This window comes from Chinchilla lanigera, unplaced genomic scaffold, assembly GCF_000276665.1.
Source record: "Chinchilla lanigera isolate Chin_1 unplaced genomic scaffold, ChiLan1.0 scaffold00013, whole genome shotgun sequence".
NCBI classification, from domain to species: domain Eukaryota; kingdom Metazoa; phylum Chordata; class Mammalia; order Rodentia; family Chinchillidae; genus Chinchilla; species Chinchilla lanigera.
The window spans coordinates 7126591-7144629 of record NW_004955414.1 but is presented as its reverse complement, the minus strand read 5'-3'; the positions used below and the strand labels follow the sequence as shown (position 1 = coordinate 7144629).

General features: G+C 38.8%; 1 protein-coding gene across 6 annotated transcripts in view; it reads right to left on the bottom strand.

Moving 5' to 3' along the window:
- The window catches only part of Sytl2 (synaptotagmin-like 2), a 68553-nt gene that overhangs the window by 28162 nt on the left and 22352 nt on the right, over nt 1-18039 (bottom strand). For 3 of the 6 annotated variants that reach the window (XM_005379771.2, XM_005379774.2, XM_005379773.2), the window contains exons 4-10: nt 17548-17629; nt 15972-16086; nt 13740-14534; nt 10167-10238; nt 3588-3689; nt 1379-1432; nt 278-325 (exon numbers count right to left, since the gene is read on the bottom strand). In XM_005379771.2, the coding sequence (XP_005379828.1) occupies nt 278-325; nt 1379-1432; nt 3588-3689; nt 10167-10238; nt 13740-14534; nt 15972-16086; nt 17548-17629 (1268 nt within the window). Of the gene's footprint in view, nt 1-56; nt 329-1378; nt 1433-3587; nt 3690-6347; nt 10239-13739; nt 14535-15971; nt 16087-17547; nt 17630-18039 lie in introns of those variants that run through there. The other 3 variants (XM_013511851.1, XM_005379769.2, XM_013511852.1) reach the window with 2 other exon arrangements.

Genomic DNA, 18039 nt, shown 5'->3' with positions numbered 1-18039 from the left:
TTTTTTTTTTTTTTCTGGTACTGGGAATCAAACTCACGACCTCGCGCTTGCCAGGCAGGTGCTGTGCCACTGAGCTAAATCCCCAGCCCTTATTTTTTTTTAATAAATCCTAATCAGAATGAAATAGTTTTGCAAGCTGCAGAAATTGCAATTTGCCGAATATTGCAGAAATTTAACAATAATAAATGCTGCATTATTAATGGGTTAGTTCTTGCAATATATTTAACACTATGCAAATAGAACATTTAGTCATTTTGAGAAAAATCCTGCTACTCACTTCCTGGTATGCATTCATTTGTATCTGGTTCCTGATCTGCCTTTTGATCTACTAAGAAGAGTAGCATTGAGAATAAATATCATTTTAACAGAAGGATTAAACAGACATGAAAGTAAACTCAAATGTCAGTTTCACAACTGAAGCTGCAGAATATATCTGACAGATTTTCAGCTTGCTTTCATCCGTATCCAAGTGTGACTCTTCATCAGCCTTTTTAAGGTCTCCTGTTCAACTGAAAACTAAGATCACAGGAGATGTGCAACCTCTGTCCTTTCATGTACTAAGCCATAGCACTGAAATTGGACATGAAGCTGAGATTCTTTTCTATAAAAGTAAAGACTTTTAGAGGGTTCTGTCATTACATTTTGTATAGGAAAACTAAGTGAATAACATGTTTATGATTATAGTGAAAGCAATTTAGAAAAATAAAAAGCAGGGTATAAATATAAGTTATTTATTTGCATAAATCCTGAACTACAACAATTGGATATTCTTCCACCCCTCGCCCCTCCAACACACTATCACCCTATCCCTTTAAAAACTGAACCCAGTGGTACACGATCATGGACAGCCTTAAAGATCTTTCGGCTCCTTATATTCAGAATCAATTAATTTCACTCTGTCTTAAGTTATTTGTATAAGCAGAGACTGGAATCCCCTACTCCTAGGACTTTTCTCTTTTGAAGGCTTTGCCGGTTATGCCCAATGATCTAAATGCTGAGACTTGAGACTCAAACACAGAAATAACTCAGCCCAGGAGCCCCCACAGGTCTTCCTTCCTTCAGAAGGAGTTCTGCAAGTCAGAGTAGTAAAAATCAGCTCATAACCCATAGAAATACAATTTTCTATTTATAGAAATTCTTGCTTCCCCAGGGTCTCTAATGAGATTCTCACAATGGTATCACCAGAAGCCTTAAAAACATACACACTATTTAATGCATCAAGTCAGAGCAGTTTTCATAATAACTTAGGCACTATCGGCCACATAGTAGCAAATGATGTTCTTCTATTTATCCAACAGCTGCATCCCAGTAACTGCTCCAATCACCCCGGCCAGAACTTAATACACACACAGACATGCAAATACATAAAGATATTTACCATCTTGAGCACTACGTACTAATTCTTCTGGCAGATTATCTACTTTTGCTTGATCTGTTCGGGAGAAATTAACAAATGGTTAACACGGCTGACCCATGGAGAGAAAAGAACAATGAGGTTGTCTCTGGAAGCTCCCGGAGTTGGAAGCAATTAGTCAAGATGCAGTGAGGGGTGCGACCAAGATGTCTTCCCCCAAATACTTTCTCTTTAGATTAGCTACTTGAGCGAGTGCCATAGCAGGAGCTCCCATTTCAGCCCTGATGCAGCTCACATCAGCACACTGCTGCACACAGACTCCCAAGGGTTAGATGGTTAGCTCAGAGCAAGCAATCTGCTGGCAACAGGAGGAAGCACAGGGCTGCAAACAGCCTCTCTATTCTTCTGGAGAGGGTACGATGTTAGGCATGACTAACACCTTCCCAAACCTATGGTCATTAACAGATATTTGTGTGAGTGCATCATCAATTGCGTATGCCTCTGGGAGGCTTGCTTGGGAAGTCAACTGAAGAGATGGAACTGGGGACCAGCTGCTAAGTGGAATTTTGGCAGGCTAGTGTGAGAGTGGTATTGGTATTTGGAAGGCAGCGTGCAGGAATACCCGTCAGCTGATAGTGATTTTTTTTTAACCCTACTCATTCCTGAATACTTTAAAGCTGCACCATGGAAATAGCTCTGTGCTTTACAGGCAAAGGGGTTTGCTAAACTGAACAATTGTTGCTGAGGGTTTTTTTTCCCCCTAGGGCTCATCACCAACATAAGGAAGAACAATCAGGGCTGTGCAACAAAGAACTAGACCTGCCTTCTCTGGGAAGCATTCAGGCAGATGTGGGGGCAAGCCACCTGTTGAGGAGGCATTAGAGGGAATTCTTGCATTAGGGAAAGGTTGAAATGGGTGATCTTCAAGGTCCTACTACCTCTAAGATTTGAAGCTCCCTGGGAGGGTTAGGACTGTATTCAAAATTGGGAATATTGTCTTTAGAACCCTGGAAACCTGTAAATTTCAGGAATTGTTAGGTGAAGTGGCTTTTACTTTTCCTTTTTAAACTCTAACTTTTCAGTCTCAATTGCAGGTGCCTAAAAACTATTTTAAATCTGAAAATAGTCAATTATCAATCATGAGACTGGCACACTGATTAGTGTTTACTTGGTTTTTCTCATGACACCAAAATCCCAGAGATATATTTCAGCTTCAAAATAGTAAGAACAAAATCCCTAGACGCTGTTTCTAAATCCATTTGACTGGCACAAAATTCCCTATATACATTCTGTTAGTACTTAAGAAATCCTTCACTAATTAAAGCAGCACCCAGTGCGGAACAAGGTACCTAAAGGATTGTGTCTTAGGAAATCTTTTTGTTTCCCCCTTTGGTTTTCTAAGATAGGATCTTACTGTATAGTTCAGGCTGCCCCTGAACTCACTATGTAGCTCAGGCTGGCAATGAACTTTTGGCAGTTCTCCTGCCTCAGCCTCCTTTGTGCTGGGATTACAGGCTTGTGCCACCATGCTCGGTATGTTAGATAATCTTTGGGCTTATAGTCCTAATATCCAAAAGAAATGTGTGAATAGAAAAGAAGGAATAAAAGAAAGCAAAAGTCCCTGAAGCCAGATACTAACTCACTCCCTATCATAAAAATTCACTGGACACCAAACACTGTTATATTATAATGTGGTAAATTCATAAATGCTGCTGACAGTTGTCTGTCAACTTGAGTCTCAGGTCTGCTCTGTGATATAAGTAAGCTACTTTACTTCTCTGAGCTTCATTTTCTTTTTATAAAATAAGGATAACAATTCTCTCACAGGGTTTTGCTGTGGTAGTTAAATGAGACAAAACATGTAAAACTCTTAGACAATTTTTGGCACAGAGTATTCAGTAAGTGTCACCTATTACTATTAGTTCTACTAGTACTATTAGCTACCATAGTCCTTTATAACTCACTGTACTTGAGTAAACACTCAAACGTCAATGCTTTTATTTTAGGGAAAACTAGTATTTTAGTAAGCAAACCTCATGCATTAATTTAAAAGCAAAATTCCACAGTGCTTGAGGGTGAGCCTCTCCAGCACACCTGGGAAGGTTATCGCCACCTGTGAACCCTTGTGTTAGGGGTCTCGGTGCATGCGCACATGCAGTGAGGCCAGAGAAGAGCACACAAGCATTTCTAAGCTTAGGTGAGGCATGGACAGTGGGGCGAACTTTATTCTCACTTGATGAATCTGATGAAATGTCTTCTAGACTTTTGGAAGGCATTTTTCTAGCAGCACTCCTTTCCAAAGGTTTCAAAACGGGATGGGGTTCTTCTTCTGAACCTGTTACAAGACAAAACCGATGAACGCTGCACAATACAAAAGAAAAACACAATCTTTTAATAACTATTGAACCCTGAAGTGGTAGGTTGAAAAGAGAAATTATGCAGCAGCCTCCCTACTTTTATTTGCTCTAAGTACTTCACAAAAGAAAGTAAAATTTCTCCACTGTTAACATTTCCTTTCAATTTTTTGGTTGTTGCTTGTTTTTTTTGATGCTTGTGATCAAGCCCAGAGCCTTGTATATGCTAGGTGAATGTTCTACTACGGAGCTACACCACCAGACCTTTAATATACCCTTGAAAAAAATAATTTACCTGGTCAAGAAATAGATGCAAACATAAACTATTATAGAAACAAGATTATCACATTAATAAAAACATCGTCTTCTAGGGGTTTACACCTCTATTTTAGGATCATGATTTATTTTGTGCCAGACTTTGAATGTTCCCCCTTAACATTCTATCTTTTGAAGCAGCCACTAAGTGATTTTAAAAACATTTGAAAAATTAGTTGAAGACTATGGAGGGAAGGATTCAGATGTTTAACATCTGTGTACAAATGGATCACAGATGCGGGCTTCTCCAGATAATAGATATAATCTTTCTTGATTTGGGGATTTAGTAAAATTTGCAAAAAAATTTTGGTAAATAAATGGATAATAAAATTTTATTTAATGAAGGCATTTAAAAGGTGACAGGGAGAACTTATCATTTACTAATACTTTTATTTTATAAAAGAAAAAGAAATTCTAGAACCAAGAGAAATAACAAGGGGTAATCTCTGAATAAGAACAATCCTTAAACTTTATAGAAAAATTCTATAAACTGTCCTTAAAATTTTCATTTTGACAGTGAAAACTTCATCATGCATAGGCCCTATTCTAAATATTGACATTTATCATTGTTTGTTCCTGGTGCCTCGACAGTGATTGACCATAGACATTTTAAAACCTTTGCAGAATCAGTGAATGATTCAATGAATGAATAAATGAATTTCAGAACCCCTTATCTCAACAATAATTTCCTGAAATGTATTTTAGTTTTGCTTAACATTAATGTACATTTCACAGAAAATTGATTCTAAGATAAATTAGATTTGGGGTGTTTTTTTGTTCAAATTTAAGAGGTGAACTTTATTCTCACACTAACTTTGCCAGTTTTAAAAAAAATAATATTTGAGGATGGGGGTATAAAACCATGACCGCAGCATTTTATATATCTTATTTGACCTATAATTTTAACATATCTTCTCTCAGCACTGTCTAGGTGATCATTTAATACTATATTTTAAAGATAAGCTTTTGTTGCTCAATCAGTGATGCTAGGACACTATATGCATGCCTATATGAATTAGGTGACATTGTTTAAAGAAAACACAAATTTGCAAGTCTCCTATGGGTCAGTTTATGGTAGCAATGCACAGGGCAATTTAGTAAGGAAATACCTCAACCAGGTTAACGTGCTAGCTTTATTCTTGTATATGTTCAGTTTCAGACATGTATTTCTTTAACTTCAACTCGGCTAATTAGGATTAAAATAGATTCCTTGGTCAGTGCTGAAGCTACTTGTAAAGGAACTCAAGTCTCATAAGTCAGCCACCCAGAAAAACTTATCTAGTTTCATAGAGATTGTAGTCTATTAGTTGTGCAACTTTGGTTGTCCAACTTTGGTTAAAAAGTTCCAGCCAGAGAGTATCTTCTATTATTTCATCACTTGAATCAGGCAACCTCTCATGCCAATGTACTCTGTTAAAATACCAAGAGCTGACCAGAACAGCAAACTGAGATAAGCCTTATGGCTTGGCTGAAACCAGTCCCCCCATGCCCACTTAGATGAATGTGGCAATTGAACAGAGTCTTTATACAATTTAGCCAAGGCTAAAGCCAAAAAAATACAACAGCCAGGCAATGCATTTAGGTGGAACCACATGAAGTCATCTGATCAAAGTCAGAATCTAGAAGGGGAGATTCTGCAGATAACTAAAAATGAAGGGAGAGTGGCAACACAGATACCACAGCACAAAGTATCTGAAGGAAGGGAAGTTCTACCCCTATATTTCGCCCCTGATATTTAGCCACAGCTGTAGTAAAATGCTGCTCTTAAATGGGAAATCTTTGCCCATTTGTGGCACTTTCTTGGCACACTCTTACTAGAGACTTCTAAATGGATTGCCAATTAAGAAATTCTAATTATTTTCAGGAGGAAGGCTGGGGATTTAGCTCAGCAGCACAGCGCCTGCCCAGCAAGCTCAAAGTCATGAGTTCGGTTCCGATACCACCGGGGAAAAAAAAAAAAAAAAAAAAAAAAAGAAATTGCTGACTCTGTATTTTCAGGAGGTAAACTGATGTAAATTTTTCAAAGGTGCTTTGTAAACCTCAAAGTTTATTTTAAAAAATTGTTTATGTAAAAGTTCTATCGATAAATGAGAAACAAGGTTAACTAGAACACAGCCTTTAAGAAAGCTGTTTCTGTGTGACTCATTTGAATACAGAACATAAGTGAATTTTTTTATTATGAAAAGTTCAGGAGAACTGGAGCAACAAGAAGAATTTAGCACCATTTGGGAGTATTAATCTCAATTAGAAAAAGAAAAATCATTCTTTGCATCAGCATTCCATAAAGCAGACTCATTATGGGTTAAAAATTCCAGAACACTCACTGGAGGTATTTCTCGAACTTTCTGCACTAGAACCAGTCTTTCCATCTGAAAAATCAGAATCAGAGAAAGCTTCTTTTTCTTCTTCTTTGTCTTGTCTCTTGTATGATGATGCTAGCATCAATTCAGCTTTACTTATTTTTGTAGGGTCTTTTGTGTTTGTCAGGAGAGGAATGGGCTGCTTATTTTTGGACACATTAATTGCTTTAGGGGCCTCTTCCAAGCCAGGTTCCTGAAAACCCGCCTGTCCCTCTCTGATGCCTCTTTCACCGTTCCTGTACTCTGGAGGTTGTATAGATGGAGTGGTCTCTATTTCATGGTCCACATAAAGTTGTGGGGTTCCAGAGATCTCAGTCCTACTACTTGCAGAACAACAAAGATTTACCAACAAATCAGTCACAGCTTCGTCTCCTCCCAGCACTTTATCACACTGGTTGACCTGAGATTTCAAACCACTTTCACCCTTCATTTCCAAGGTCCCTGCACTTGCCCAGTAAAAATGGGGCACTGTGTCCAAGAACCTGGCCTGCTCTGACTCTGAGGGCTCCTTCTCAGGAGTTTCCTCCTTCACTGACACCTGGGACTGGTAAAGAGGAAACTCAGATATTTCTTTAAGAAGTTTCTCAAACCCAGAATCAAAAGCACTCTCAGTTATTGACAGAGCCTCAGCCTTTTCTACTGTTTCTTGCACTTCCGGAGGGTGGAACTCAGAAGCACCTTGCCTGGGTGCCTCCGTACTCCCTATAAACTCTGATGGAGAAAGGGTTCCTGTATCCTTTTCATATTTTGATGAGGAGGTTTGTAGTGTTTCCTTGAGTAGTTTTTCTAAGTGAGTACTGAATTCAAGGAACTCTGATTTGGGCGGAGTAATTGTTTCCATCACAGTTTCTGCTACTTCCTGAGGTCGCTCTTTGCCACACTGAGCCATGGTAGAAACAGATGAGTTAGTGAGCTGTTCTGAAGGAGACATTTGGGGAGCTAAATATGACCCGGCTCCATGAGCTTTATCAGGAAATACAGTGAAGGTATAAAAATCCTTCCTGTCTGGAACAAGAGTGTCCACTGTAGTCCCTGGGGGAGTCACTTCCAGAGGATTTGGGGGGTGACTTGCTGTTTGAACCTCTTCAGAAAAATCTGCTTTTATTTCTCCAGGAGCTACTTCCCTCCCAGATGGATAACTCAAGGAAACTTCTCTACATAGCCTCTGTAATGCATCATTTACATCACTCAGTGCAGGTTTGGGTGGAAGAATGACTCTCTCTATGGTCTCTGAAATTTCCCTTTGAGAAGATAATGCCTTATCTTGGTGCGCTTCTCCGGAAAGAGACATATCTTGTGGATAGTTAGTCACATCCTCAAAAGAGCCTTTTCTGTAAAGATGTGAAGGCTGGGCCAGTGCAGGAGAACCCTCTGCAGTCATCTGAAACAAGTTCTCTTTGTTGAGCTGGCACTCATCACTTCCAGCTTTCTGGGTGAGAGCTACATTTCCTGAAGTGTCACACCACTCTGGAAATGGAGGTGTCATTTCTGTCTGATAAAATGAAGTGTTGTGATTTTCTTCTATCTCTTTTTCAAAAAATCTACGCTCTTTAGGTTTGGAGTTGGTTCTGGTGGTAACAGGTTTAATCTTGGTTTGCAAGGGAGAGGGTGAGGTTCCGGTTGCTTCTTTAAAGAGCCTGCCTGGGCTTGGTACTATCCTTTTGTCTACATCCTCATCAGGGATCTCTGTAGATCCTTTGGCTTCTTGTTTATTATCAGCCAACTCTGTCTTTTGAAACCATTTCCTATCTTCAGAAATAGCTGGTTCAAGTAGTTGCTTTCCACAAACTTTTCCACTGGAAGGTTGATTTACTGGTGACGAAGCTTCTGAAAGCAGCTTCTGTAAGCTGTCACTAAAAGTAGCTTTGTAGTCTTCAGACACGACAATTGTTTTCACTACAGATTCTTGAATCTCTTGATCAGAGCAATATTTTTCTTCCGTAAGCACTGGAGTAACCACCCATTCCAGATTCTTTTCCCCCTTTTCCTTTGATGAGTCATTTCCTGCCAGTGGATGAGTGGACTTCCTGGGTGATTTTAAAGGAAATGTAGTTTCACCAGGTAGCACCTGTAATACACTCTTGGAGTTGAATTTCTCCATTTCTTCTCCTGCCATAACGTTTCTTTGGCTTAAAAGTGGCTCTATTTCATGGGTATTTTTGCCTGATGATTTATTGTCACTTAATTTCTGGTGTTTCTGGCTTTTAAAAGCCACAGAATGTTTTTGGCTTGTGGTAGTATCCATCTCATAATTATCCTTATTGTTTGAATTAGTTCCTAAGTCCCAAAACTTTTTCAAATTCTCAAACTGAGAGTGATTATAGACCTGTTCTGTAGTGGGTCCATCCACTCTCTCTTTTAGGGCCATAACTTTAAAGTTGGCGCTTGATTCACCCCTTAGAAATCTGTCTTTCTCCAGAGAAGTACATATTCCATCCTCAATATTTGATGAATGTTGCAGTACTTGCAAAGTAATGTCTTTCCTGGACTGCAAACTGTCTTCCACTGGCAATCTTTTTATATGTTCATTTCTCTCATTATGAAACAGAGATTCTTTATCTGATTGGCCAGCTGAAGGATGGTTTTTAGATAGACCTGATATTTGGGGCCTGGTCTGTTTAGGTTTATTTGAGGAGTAACAGCTAGAGAGAGGGAATGCTTGATCATCTTCATCAAGGACTACTAGCTTGGCAGTGACTTGAGTGTATTCACTCTGGTCTGTAGATAAACTGTCCCTGGGTACACCCTGTGACTTCACAGGCTGCAATGCTTTAGCAGAAGGTTGTTCCTGGCTACATGAAGATGTGGGTTCTTTATGAGCTAACTTAGCAGCAGCTGCTCTTTCTCCTTCCCAAAAGGATATTCTTTCCCTTACTCTTTTGTATTTTTCTCTTTGCACTTGGTTCTTGGGAACCTTACCAGCTTCTTGCTGTGGCTGGACTTCAGGCTTCTTCCAAGCAGATCCTTCGTTGGCAGCCCCAGGTGGCAACTCACCATTCTCTGTCTCTAAGGAAGCTTCCAGGATGGAAGCGTTTCCCTCTTTGCTCTTTCTCTCTGCTTTCATGTTGTCTTTCAGATTGGACTCTTGAACAATTGTTGAAGTGCCAAAATTGACTTTTGAGTTTCCTTTATGTTTTTCATGATCATGAAGCTTGAGTTCTTCTTTATCGAAGTTGCCAATACTGTTAGTATTGTATGGAACTTGTATTTCTGCATCAGATCCTTTAGGAACATTGCAGGAATAGTTACTGGTTGAGGGAGGTACCTCATCTCCTTTTCCTATGCTTTTTGAGCTTTGGCTATAGTCCATATTTTTATTCCCTTGACTTAAAGCATAACTTTCTAGTGTTTGCGGTATATCCAGACCTTCTTTTGAGGTGTCTTCTTGGGACAAATTCATAACTTTGGATTTGATATTTGCATCATTATCTTGGCACTCTTCAGAAAGCAGTTTATCACTTTCTACTTGAAATGTTGAATCAGATCTTAAAGGCTTTAATTCAACTTTGGTAGGTGACAGGGCTTTTGAGTCATTTTCTTTTAAATTTGTGCCATCTGTCACAAAGGCAGTAGGAGCTTGTGATTTTGAGTCTATTTTTTCTTTGGGTCCTATGCCTTGGGGATGTTGGAGGGATGACCTACTGTCATCTGAATAAGAACTTCGGTTAAACCAGTCTAGGACTTTAGATATGGAATCATCAGTTGTCTTCTTTATCTCAGTGGCATGTGGACCAGAGAACGAGGATGTCTCAGCTTTTAGAGTCATGAGAAGAGGGGGCTTACCTTGCTGATGGTTTCTAGAACTGCAGTCTGGCACCTGAGATGGCTCAGGCTCAACACAGGCAGACAGTTCATCTGCAACACAGAGATGCTCTTTTAAATAAGAAGAGAAAATGCTTGAAGATTATTATGCAATCGCTCACATTACCTTTTGAAAAAGGTGTTTCTTATTTGCACTTTCTACACCTCTAAGGGGTTGGTCATTCTAATTAAAGTGTTCTACCAATGCCACCCTATGATAGTAAGGGGAGGCAAATGTAGACTCCTGAAACTACAGCATGTAGGCCTACCTGGAAAATTTCTTTGGAGTCCTTGGTTTATTTTAAAATTCATGTGAATTTTATATTTTGGTCCATGTTACACTTTAAATATTAATTTTCTCTTACTCTCAAATCTTTGTATCGAACTGACACCGTGGGAAGGTACCCCATGCTGATTTGATGACTTCAGTAACCCTCCGGCACACTGTCATAACCTGAGAAGGGGTTTATAGCCAAATTTGAGGAGCACAGATTTAAGTGATTTCAGCAGTTAGAAAACCTGCTATCAAGTAAGACTGAACAAGGACCTCACTCCAGAATATCTGAATGGGAACATTTGCTTCCTGAGCTTTAGTCCTGATATGCTGAACCAGGATCTCTGAACCTAGGGTTGCTGGTTTAGTGAGTGTTCTGCACACTGGGTTTAAGACTCTTGACTCCATAGGCTGCTCCATTATGCCCTTTTTCATTTTGATCATTTATAAGGCAGAATTTATTTCTAGGAGCCAAACAAAATGAGGAGGGACAAAGAACGATCTCTATCTCCTCATGACATCAGCTAACTAAAGGCTAAGAGGCTAGAGAAGAATATTTACATAGTTTCTAAGCTATCAAGAAAACACAGTGTTCCAAGACTTCATCACAAGCCACATAGCACATTTTGATGAGCAAACTCAGGCATTTTGCTAAGTCTTATTAGGCATTTAGTTAAAGTTCATTTCTCTTCATCCTTAAAATGATAAGCAATGCAATGTATGTTCAGGAATGTTCCTTAAGAACTGTGAGAGGCCAGGCATGGTGGCGCACACCAGCAGTCCCAACACTCGGGAACCTGAGACAGGAAGATCACTGTGAGTTCCAGGCCAGCCTAAACTACATAGCCAGACCCTGTCTCAAAAAACAAAGAAAACAAAACAAAACAAAGAACCATGCGAGTTAAATTTTGTGACGTCAGCCACATTCCAAATGTACTGAAAGACATACTAGTTAATAAAATTCTACCTTTTTTTTTACCCCCCTGGTACCGGGAATCGAATTCACGACCCTGCGCTTGCCAGGCAGGTGCTGTGCCACTGAGCTAAAATCCCCCGCCCCTGAAATTCTATCTTTAATTTCAACTATCAGCCCTAGCCAAATGTATAAATTATTAAGAGTTTATACAATAATTGGCAAAGAGTAGATATTGGTTTCCTTCCTCAACTATACATTGTATTATTAAATATATGTCAATAGTTGTGACATTCCCTTAGAAATCTTCAACAATTCTGTTTACAGACTACTTAATGATGATTTTTTAAAATGTCTATGATATATTTCTAGTGAAAAAATCTTAGCAGTATAGTAATGATTTGTAAATTATAGGCATGCCTAAAATCTTCTGGTAGGATCTGCATTAAAATATTAGCAATAGATAATGTTGGACAATGACATCACAGATGAGCTTTTTAAAAATTCTGTGCACATTCTTAAATATTTTACAGTAAAAAGCTATTACTTTAAAAATAGAAACAGTTATTTTAAAAATTCAGTGTGCAGTAATGTTTTGTTTCCTCTGAGGAATTCTTTATTTTCCAGTGTGAAAAACAGTGTGATATCGACTGTGCTGATGTCCAGAACTAAAGCCAAACTTTATGATTCAGAGACATAGAGCTCCACATTTTATGCTAGTTTTGTCTCATGTCCTAGCACTTACTTGTATTTATCTCTGCAGTGAACTGAAAGGGAGAAAGCAGGGCCCAACTTTGTAAGCAATCCTTGCAGTCAGAGCGGGTATCAGAGTATCAGAATAGTTTAGCTGATGATGTTTTGTTCCCAGATTTAATGATCAGTTTGGATTTAAAAATTAGAAGGCATCGTTTCTCAGCCTTTTGGCTAAAACCAAGTGTAAAAATTAGAAGGCATAAGTAAATACAAAATCATAGTCTATGAGGAAGTATAGTTTTAAAAGTGGGGAAAGTGTGCAATTCTTTTCAATCAATTCCAACACAGAATTACTACTATAGAAATTTTTTCATCTATTGAATGAATATTTAGGCAATTGTCATACAAGTACTTCCTAATGTTTGGTCAAATGTTAGTAATTTCCTTTACAATGAGTTGCCTCTTTTGTGTGCGTATGACACTAGGCTAGAATCCAGGGGTGCTTTCCTATTGAGCTGTTCCCCGCCCCACCGGCTTTTTCAATTTTTATTTTGAAATGGTCTCGCTAAATTGACCAAGCAGGCCTCAAACTTTTGATCTTCCTGCCTAAGCCTCCTGAGTAGCTGGGATGATAGGTATGAACAAATGCCCAGCAGAATTCTTTTACTTTTTTTTAAAGAAGTGTTGGCTAATTTTTTAATTTTTTAAAAAAGTTCTGTTGCATTCAAATGATCTGAAATGTCCAAGGAGAAAAAGGAACTCTTCTTTAAGAAGTAGACTGGCCTAAACATGTATGAAATTACAGAGCTGAGCAGATGTCATTCTTTGGGCAACTGAGGTAGAAACTTGATTGTTATGATTATAAATGCTCCTGATTGTAAAAAGTTAGATGCAGATTTATCAAAGGTGGGAGAGAATGCACTACATTATTTTTCCCATTCTTTCTCTTTTTTAAAAGCTTAAGGATTTAAAGTAGTCATATGGATATGAGGAGGTAGTTTGAAGCATCCACGGAGAGTAGTGAGATCTCCAGTGGAGGACTTGCTCACAGGAAAAGCAGCACCTCGGCTGTCCTTAACCAGCATTTCTGGCGTCAAGAACAAAACAAACATCCCCAGACCATGGGCAGGTCTAGAGCATACTTCATATTAAGTATGCAAAGTCCAGTTTCTCACCCTTTGAAGCTAAGAAAGTGAAGTCTTTCTTGCAATTACAAGAGAAACCAAAGTTTGGTAAAATGGTAACAAATTTACATTAGGTGAGTAATGACATATTTACTCAGGGAGAAGGTACTAGCATTTGTTTAACACACCTTGGTTTAACTCAAAACATTCTCTTTTGTCTACACAACTGATATGGTTACATTTTTTACACACCTATAGAACACACCTTGGTTTAACTCAAAACATTCTCATTTATCTAAATAACTGATATAGTTACATTTTTTTACAGTTAAACATAATGGACTGGACACTGTGCTATACTGGTTGTTTCAGTAATATTGGTGGATGAAAAAAGCCTCCAGCAAGAGGTATATGTGTTTTCAAGTGGTGTCTGTCTAAATTCTAGACAGAGTGCTTATGAGGCAAAATTGACCTTGTGCAGGGCTGAGGGACCTGGCCATTCCAAGCCCACTGAGCCAGCTTTTATAACCTGATAGTGACAACTTTCTTACCAGCAGGGTTTTTGGACAACTCTGGCCCAAGCCTTGTTAACTTTGATGATTTAGCTTGGTGTTCACTGACGGTGGGTGAATTCTCAGGGGACTGTGGTTCTGCATTTAGAACTTCTGAACAAGGCTGGAGCCCATCATTTGGAAGAGAACCAGATGTCACTGGGTGATACGTATCATTTTGTGATGCAGTGGGGCTGCAGGCTGACTGATGAGAAGGCGGAGGTTTTTTGTACTGGGAGGGCTTGGGCTCATCCAAGTCCCCTGGATCTTCCGCTCCATTCTTCAACCTGTCAGGTTCTAAGACACTAAATTCTCCCACTTCCCGGCCACAGATTAGCCCAGGCCTCTGTGGAAGGTCACCCTTCACTGCAGAGAATCTCACATGCTTTAATGGCTCCAGTGAGTTTGGGGAAGGGTCATCTTCTAAAGAATGTTCCTTCTCAGAAATTCTCTCGTGGATGGTAATGCCAGGTGACACGATTTTGCTTTTGGGTTCAAAGTTGTGATTTAAACGAAGAGTTTCCGAGTCCGTGCTACTGGAACTGGAGTTGCGTTTGAGGATCCCTCTTGGAGTCCCTCTTGCATCCAGGGAGTCTGTCCTTTGTCTAAGACAAGACTGCTCATCACCTCGCTTTAAATCGTTGGATTTGTAAATCAATTTTCTGGATTTGGGGATTGGAGCCTTGATTTGGGACACAGTTGCAGGATCTGCTGGCACAGTCTGCTTTGATTTCTCTAAGTTCTGGCTGGATGTATCTTGGATAGACGACTTTTCTTTTGGCTCTGACAATTCACCTGAAAATTAAAACACATCAGGTTCTCTATCAAATGGAACGCCACTCTACAATTTAAAATATGTATAAACTTCGCCTATATTTAGTAAAAAAGTATTAAAATATTGAAGGCAGTGGAAGAGGTAGCGGAAGTACACACCTAATGTCCCCAAAGCTTATGAAAATTCAATCATTGGAGCACAGAATCTATTTAGGGCAATGAAATCATGGTGTACGATGCTGTAATGGCAGACACATGTAACTACACATTTGTCTAAATCTAGAGTACATAATACTAAGAGTGATCCCTGATGTAAGCTATCAGCTTCAGGTGGTAATGACATCTCCGAGTAGTTAATCAGTGATAACAAACACACCTGGGAGATGTTAACAACAGGGGACTACGCATGTGTGGGAATAAGGTATATATAGGTGATATGTAAACCTTCTACTCAATAACGTTGTGAACCAACTCTTTAAAAAGTAAAGTCTATTAAAAACCAATGTACGAATTTCATTGTACTGAACATTTAAGATTACCATGCTTTATATACTTTGTGGGATTTTATAAACAATATAAAAAGTTTTTGCCCAATGAAAAATACTTCAAACAGGTTAGTTGGCCAGGATGAATTCCTGTAATCCCAGTGCTCTGGGAAGCTGAGGCAGGAGGATTCAGTCTGAGCCCACCCTGGGCAACCTAATCTAACAAGACCCTATTTAAATAAAATTTAAAAATTTTTGAAAGGTCTAGGGGTACAGTTTAGTGACAAAGCCCTAAGTAATCCAGAGTGCCACCACCAAAAAAAAGGCAAGCTACTTGAAACTCTTAGTTCCACTAATCAATCGTTAAATTTTTTTGCCCATTGAATAATCTTTAATACAGTTGGAATCTTCTTACAATTGCTTTAGAAGAGACTGAACTTTTTAGTATTTTTTTAATGATATATAAGAACAATAAAATTTTGAGCTGATAATTATAGATTAGAAGATCATAACATTATCAAGTGGCCTTTTTGTCTTGAGGCAACCTGGGTTTTGTTTGTTTTTTTGTTTTTTTTTTTTCGAAGCTGGCCTTGAACTCACTTATGTAGTCCAGGCTGGCCAGTCATGGCAATCCTCCTGCCTCAACCTCCCTCGTGCTGGGATTATAGGCATGAGTCACCCACCTGGCAAGGCAACCTGTTGGTAAGAAAATTCTGTTATGTGAAATTAGACTAAGTATTTTTGGTCAAAAAATTTCCCAGTCTACTGATAGAATCACACACAAGTGCCAGTGACTAAAATTTCTGCCTCTTCTCCCTCAAGGAAGAAACCGACAGGCATACACGAAATGAGAAAACCATTAGAACTTTCCATTTTCTTTGGTAAGTTACTTATGGTAAAGGGTCTCTGGGATTTTTCTCTAGCCCACAGATAATAAAAATAAAAATGTCTAGTTCATAAAAATAATATTTACCCTGTGTTGAAATCTGAAGTAAACCAGTGCTTCCATTTTGTAATTGCCCACTTTGGGTTTGTTGCGATAAGTGATCTTCTGGAAGCTTGGAGCTATTAAATGGATTCTTCCTTTGCTGGAGAAGATATTGTTTATTAGACTTAGTTTAAATGTCATAACAGCAACTCAGTGTTAGCAAATTTATTACCACCAGGATATGACAGTTTTACGCAATTTTATAATCTGGCATGTTTGAAAAAACTTGGTTAATTTCAAAAGCACAGAATTACCGTACAAGGGGTGATCAAATTATACAAGAAATATTTAAATTTTAAAAATTGTTATAGACACCATGACATTAATTCCCCTCAAAATACAAATTTATCCCATTGTTCTTGCTTCTTTCTAAAACAGTTCAGGATGTCCTCGTTCAGGTCTTTATGAGGTGTGATAAAAAAAAATACGGTGCATATGGCTGCTGTGTGCCATCCAAAGGAAAGACAGGCTCATAAAAACATTACGGTGTGCCCTCATCCCCCTCACTCGGCAGATCTGGCACCTTGTGACTTCTGGCTCTTTCCCAAAGTCAAATGGCTGTGAAAGGTAAACATTTTGAATTGATTCAGGTCACTGAGTCAGCCTGGCACAAGTAAAGACATTTACAAAAAAGAACTTCCCAAACTGCTTCAGAAAGTGGCAAGAAAGATGGGATAGGTTGTTTGAAGTAGAGGGGGAGGGAGTATTTTGAGGAGTATCATAGGAAATGTGTCTTTTATTGTAATAAATTTTTGAAATTTAACCATTCACCATAGCTTCAATCATACCACATATATGCCTTACTAAAAATAAATAAGTAAAATTACATAAGATACACTCAATGCCAGAGACCTATAAAGCTAGATTAAAAAATAAGCATTCAAACTAAAACCCCACATTCCATAGGTGAGAGAATGTGGCCTTGGATATAGCAAAGCCCCGGCCATGGGCAAACCTTTGCCTTTAATCAGGTCAGATTTCCACCACTGCTCTTTCTCCCACTTCAGATGCTCTTTAGGCTAGATTGCAGCTGTGTGAGATACAATTGTGATTGACTTTTCCAAATGACTTGGAAGAGACTTCGGTTACCCTGACGTGCTCTGTGGTTAGTCAATGCCAATGACAGATTTTTAGCAATATAAGACTGAATAGCTACATTTACTGTCTACAGTTGTATAAATTGGTAATGCCCTCAGACTAGCAGACCTCTAATAGAGATTCAGGAAGCTCTGAATTTAAAAAAAAAAAAAGAAAAAAGAAAAAAAAAAAAAAGGACAGAGATAGAACTAATGAGCCACATTCCATATCCTTAAAATCACCAGCACCAAATAGCTTCAGATTTTACAGCCTAGGGCAAGAAATCTGGGTCTTCAACTATGAACATTGCACTCATTAACCTTATACACCACAAGTGTGACTTCTTACACTAATAGTAAAAATTATCTGCATCTGGTAGCAAAAAAGTACTACAAAATCCTCTTTATTCCATAGCGCTTGAAAAAAATGAGAAAAATAACATTCCCACCCAAAATCAGATTTTTGCAGTTCAGACTCAGTCTACCTTGGCTGGAGACAAAGGTGCTTTCCTTGTATTTTCCTGGGACATGTTAATCACAGAAGAAGCTGAATTCACCACACTGGAACTGCAAAAGAAACCATAATTCACAGAATTCACCCTTTGAGGAAGCATAAATCATGTCATTAAAAAGCCAGAAGCTAGAAAAGAGGATAGGAGAGGAAGTCTGTAAAAGCAAACTGCTAGGAAGGTGATTAAACACTGAAGCAAAGGCAACGGCAGAATTGTAATGAAAGACAACCATGAAAAAGGAAGAAACTTCCATCAGCAGCCTTGATACTCTTATCCCAGTGCCAAGAGCATGGGAGGTGCACAAATAAACTGGTAGGAATGAACTTGTCCCAAAGTTAAAATCAGATGCAAGTTAGAAAGAAAGCAATTGACTTGGTTACTGAAACAAAGCCCCAAAGAGTTTAGGAGTTTTGACTCTACTGGAGGCAGGGCTAGAAAGGCAGTGCTTACTCCAATTCAGGTAAG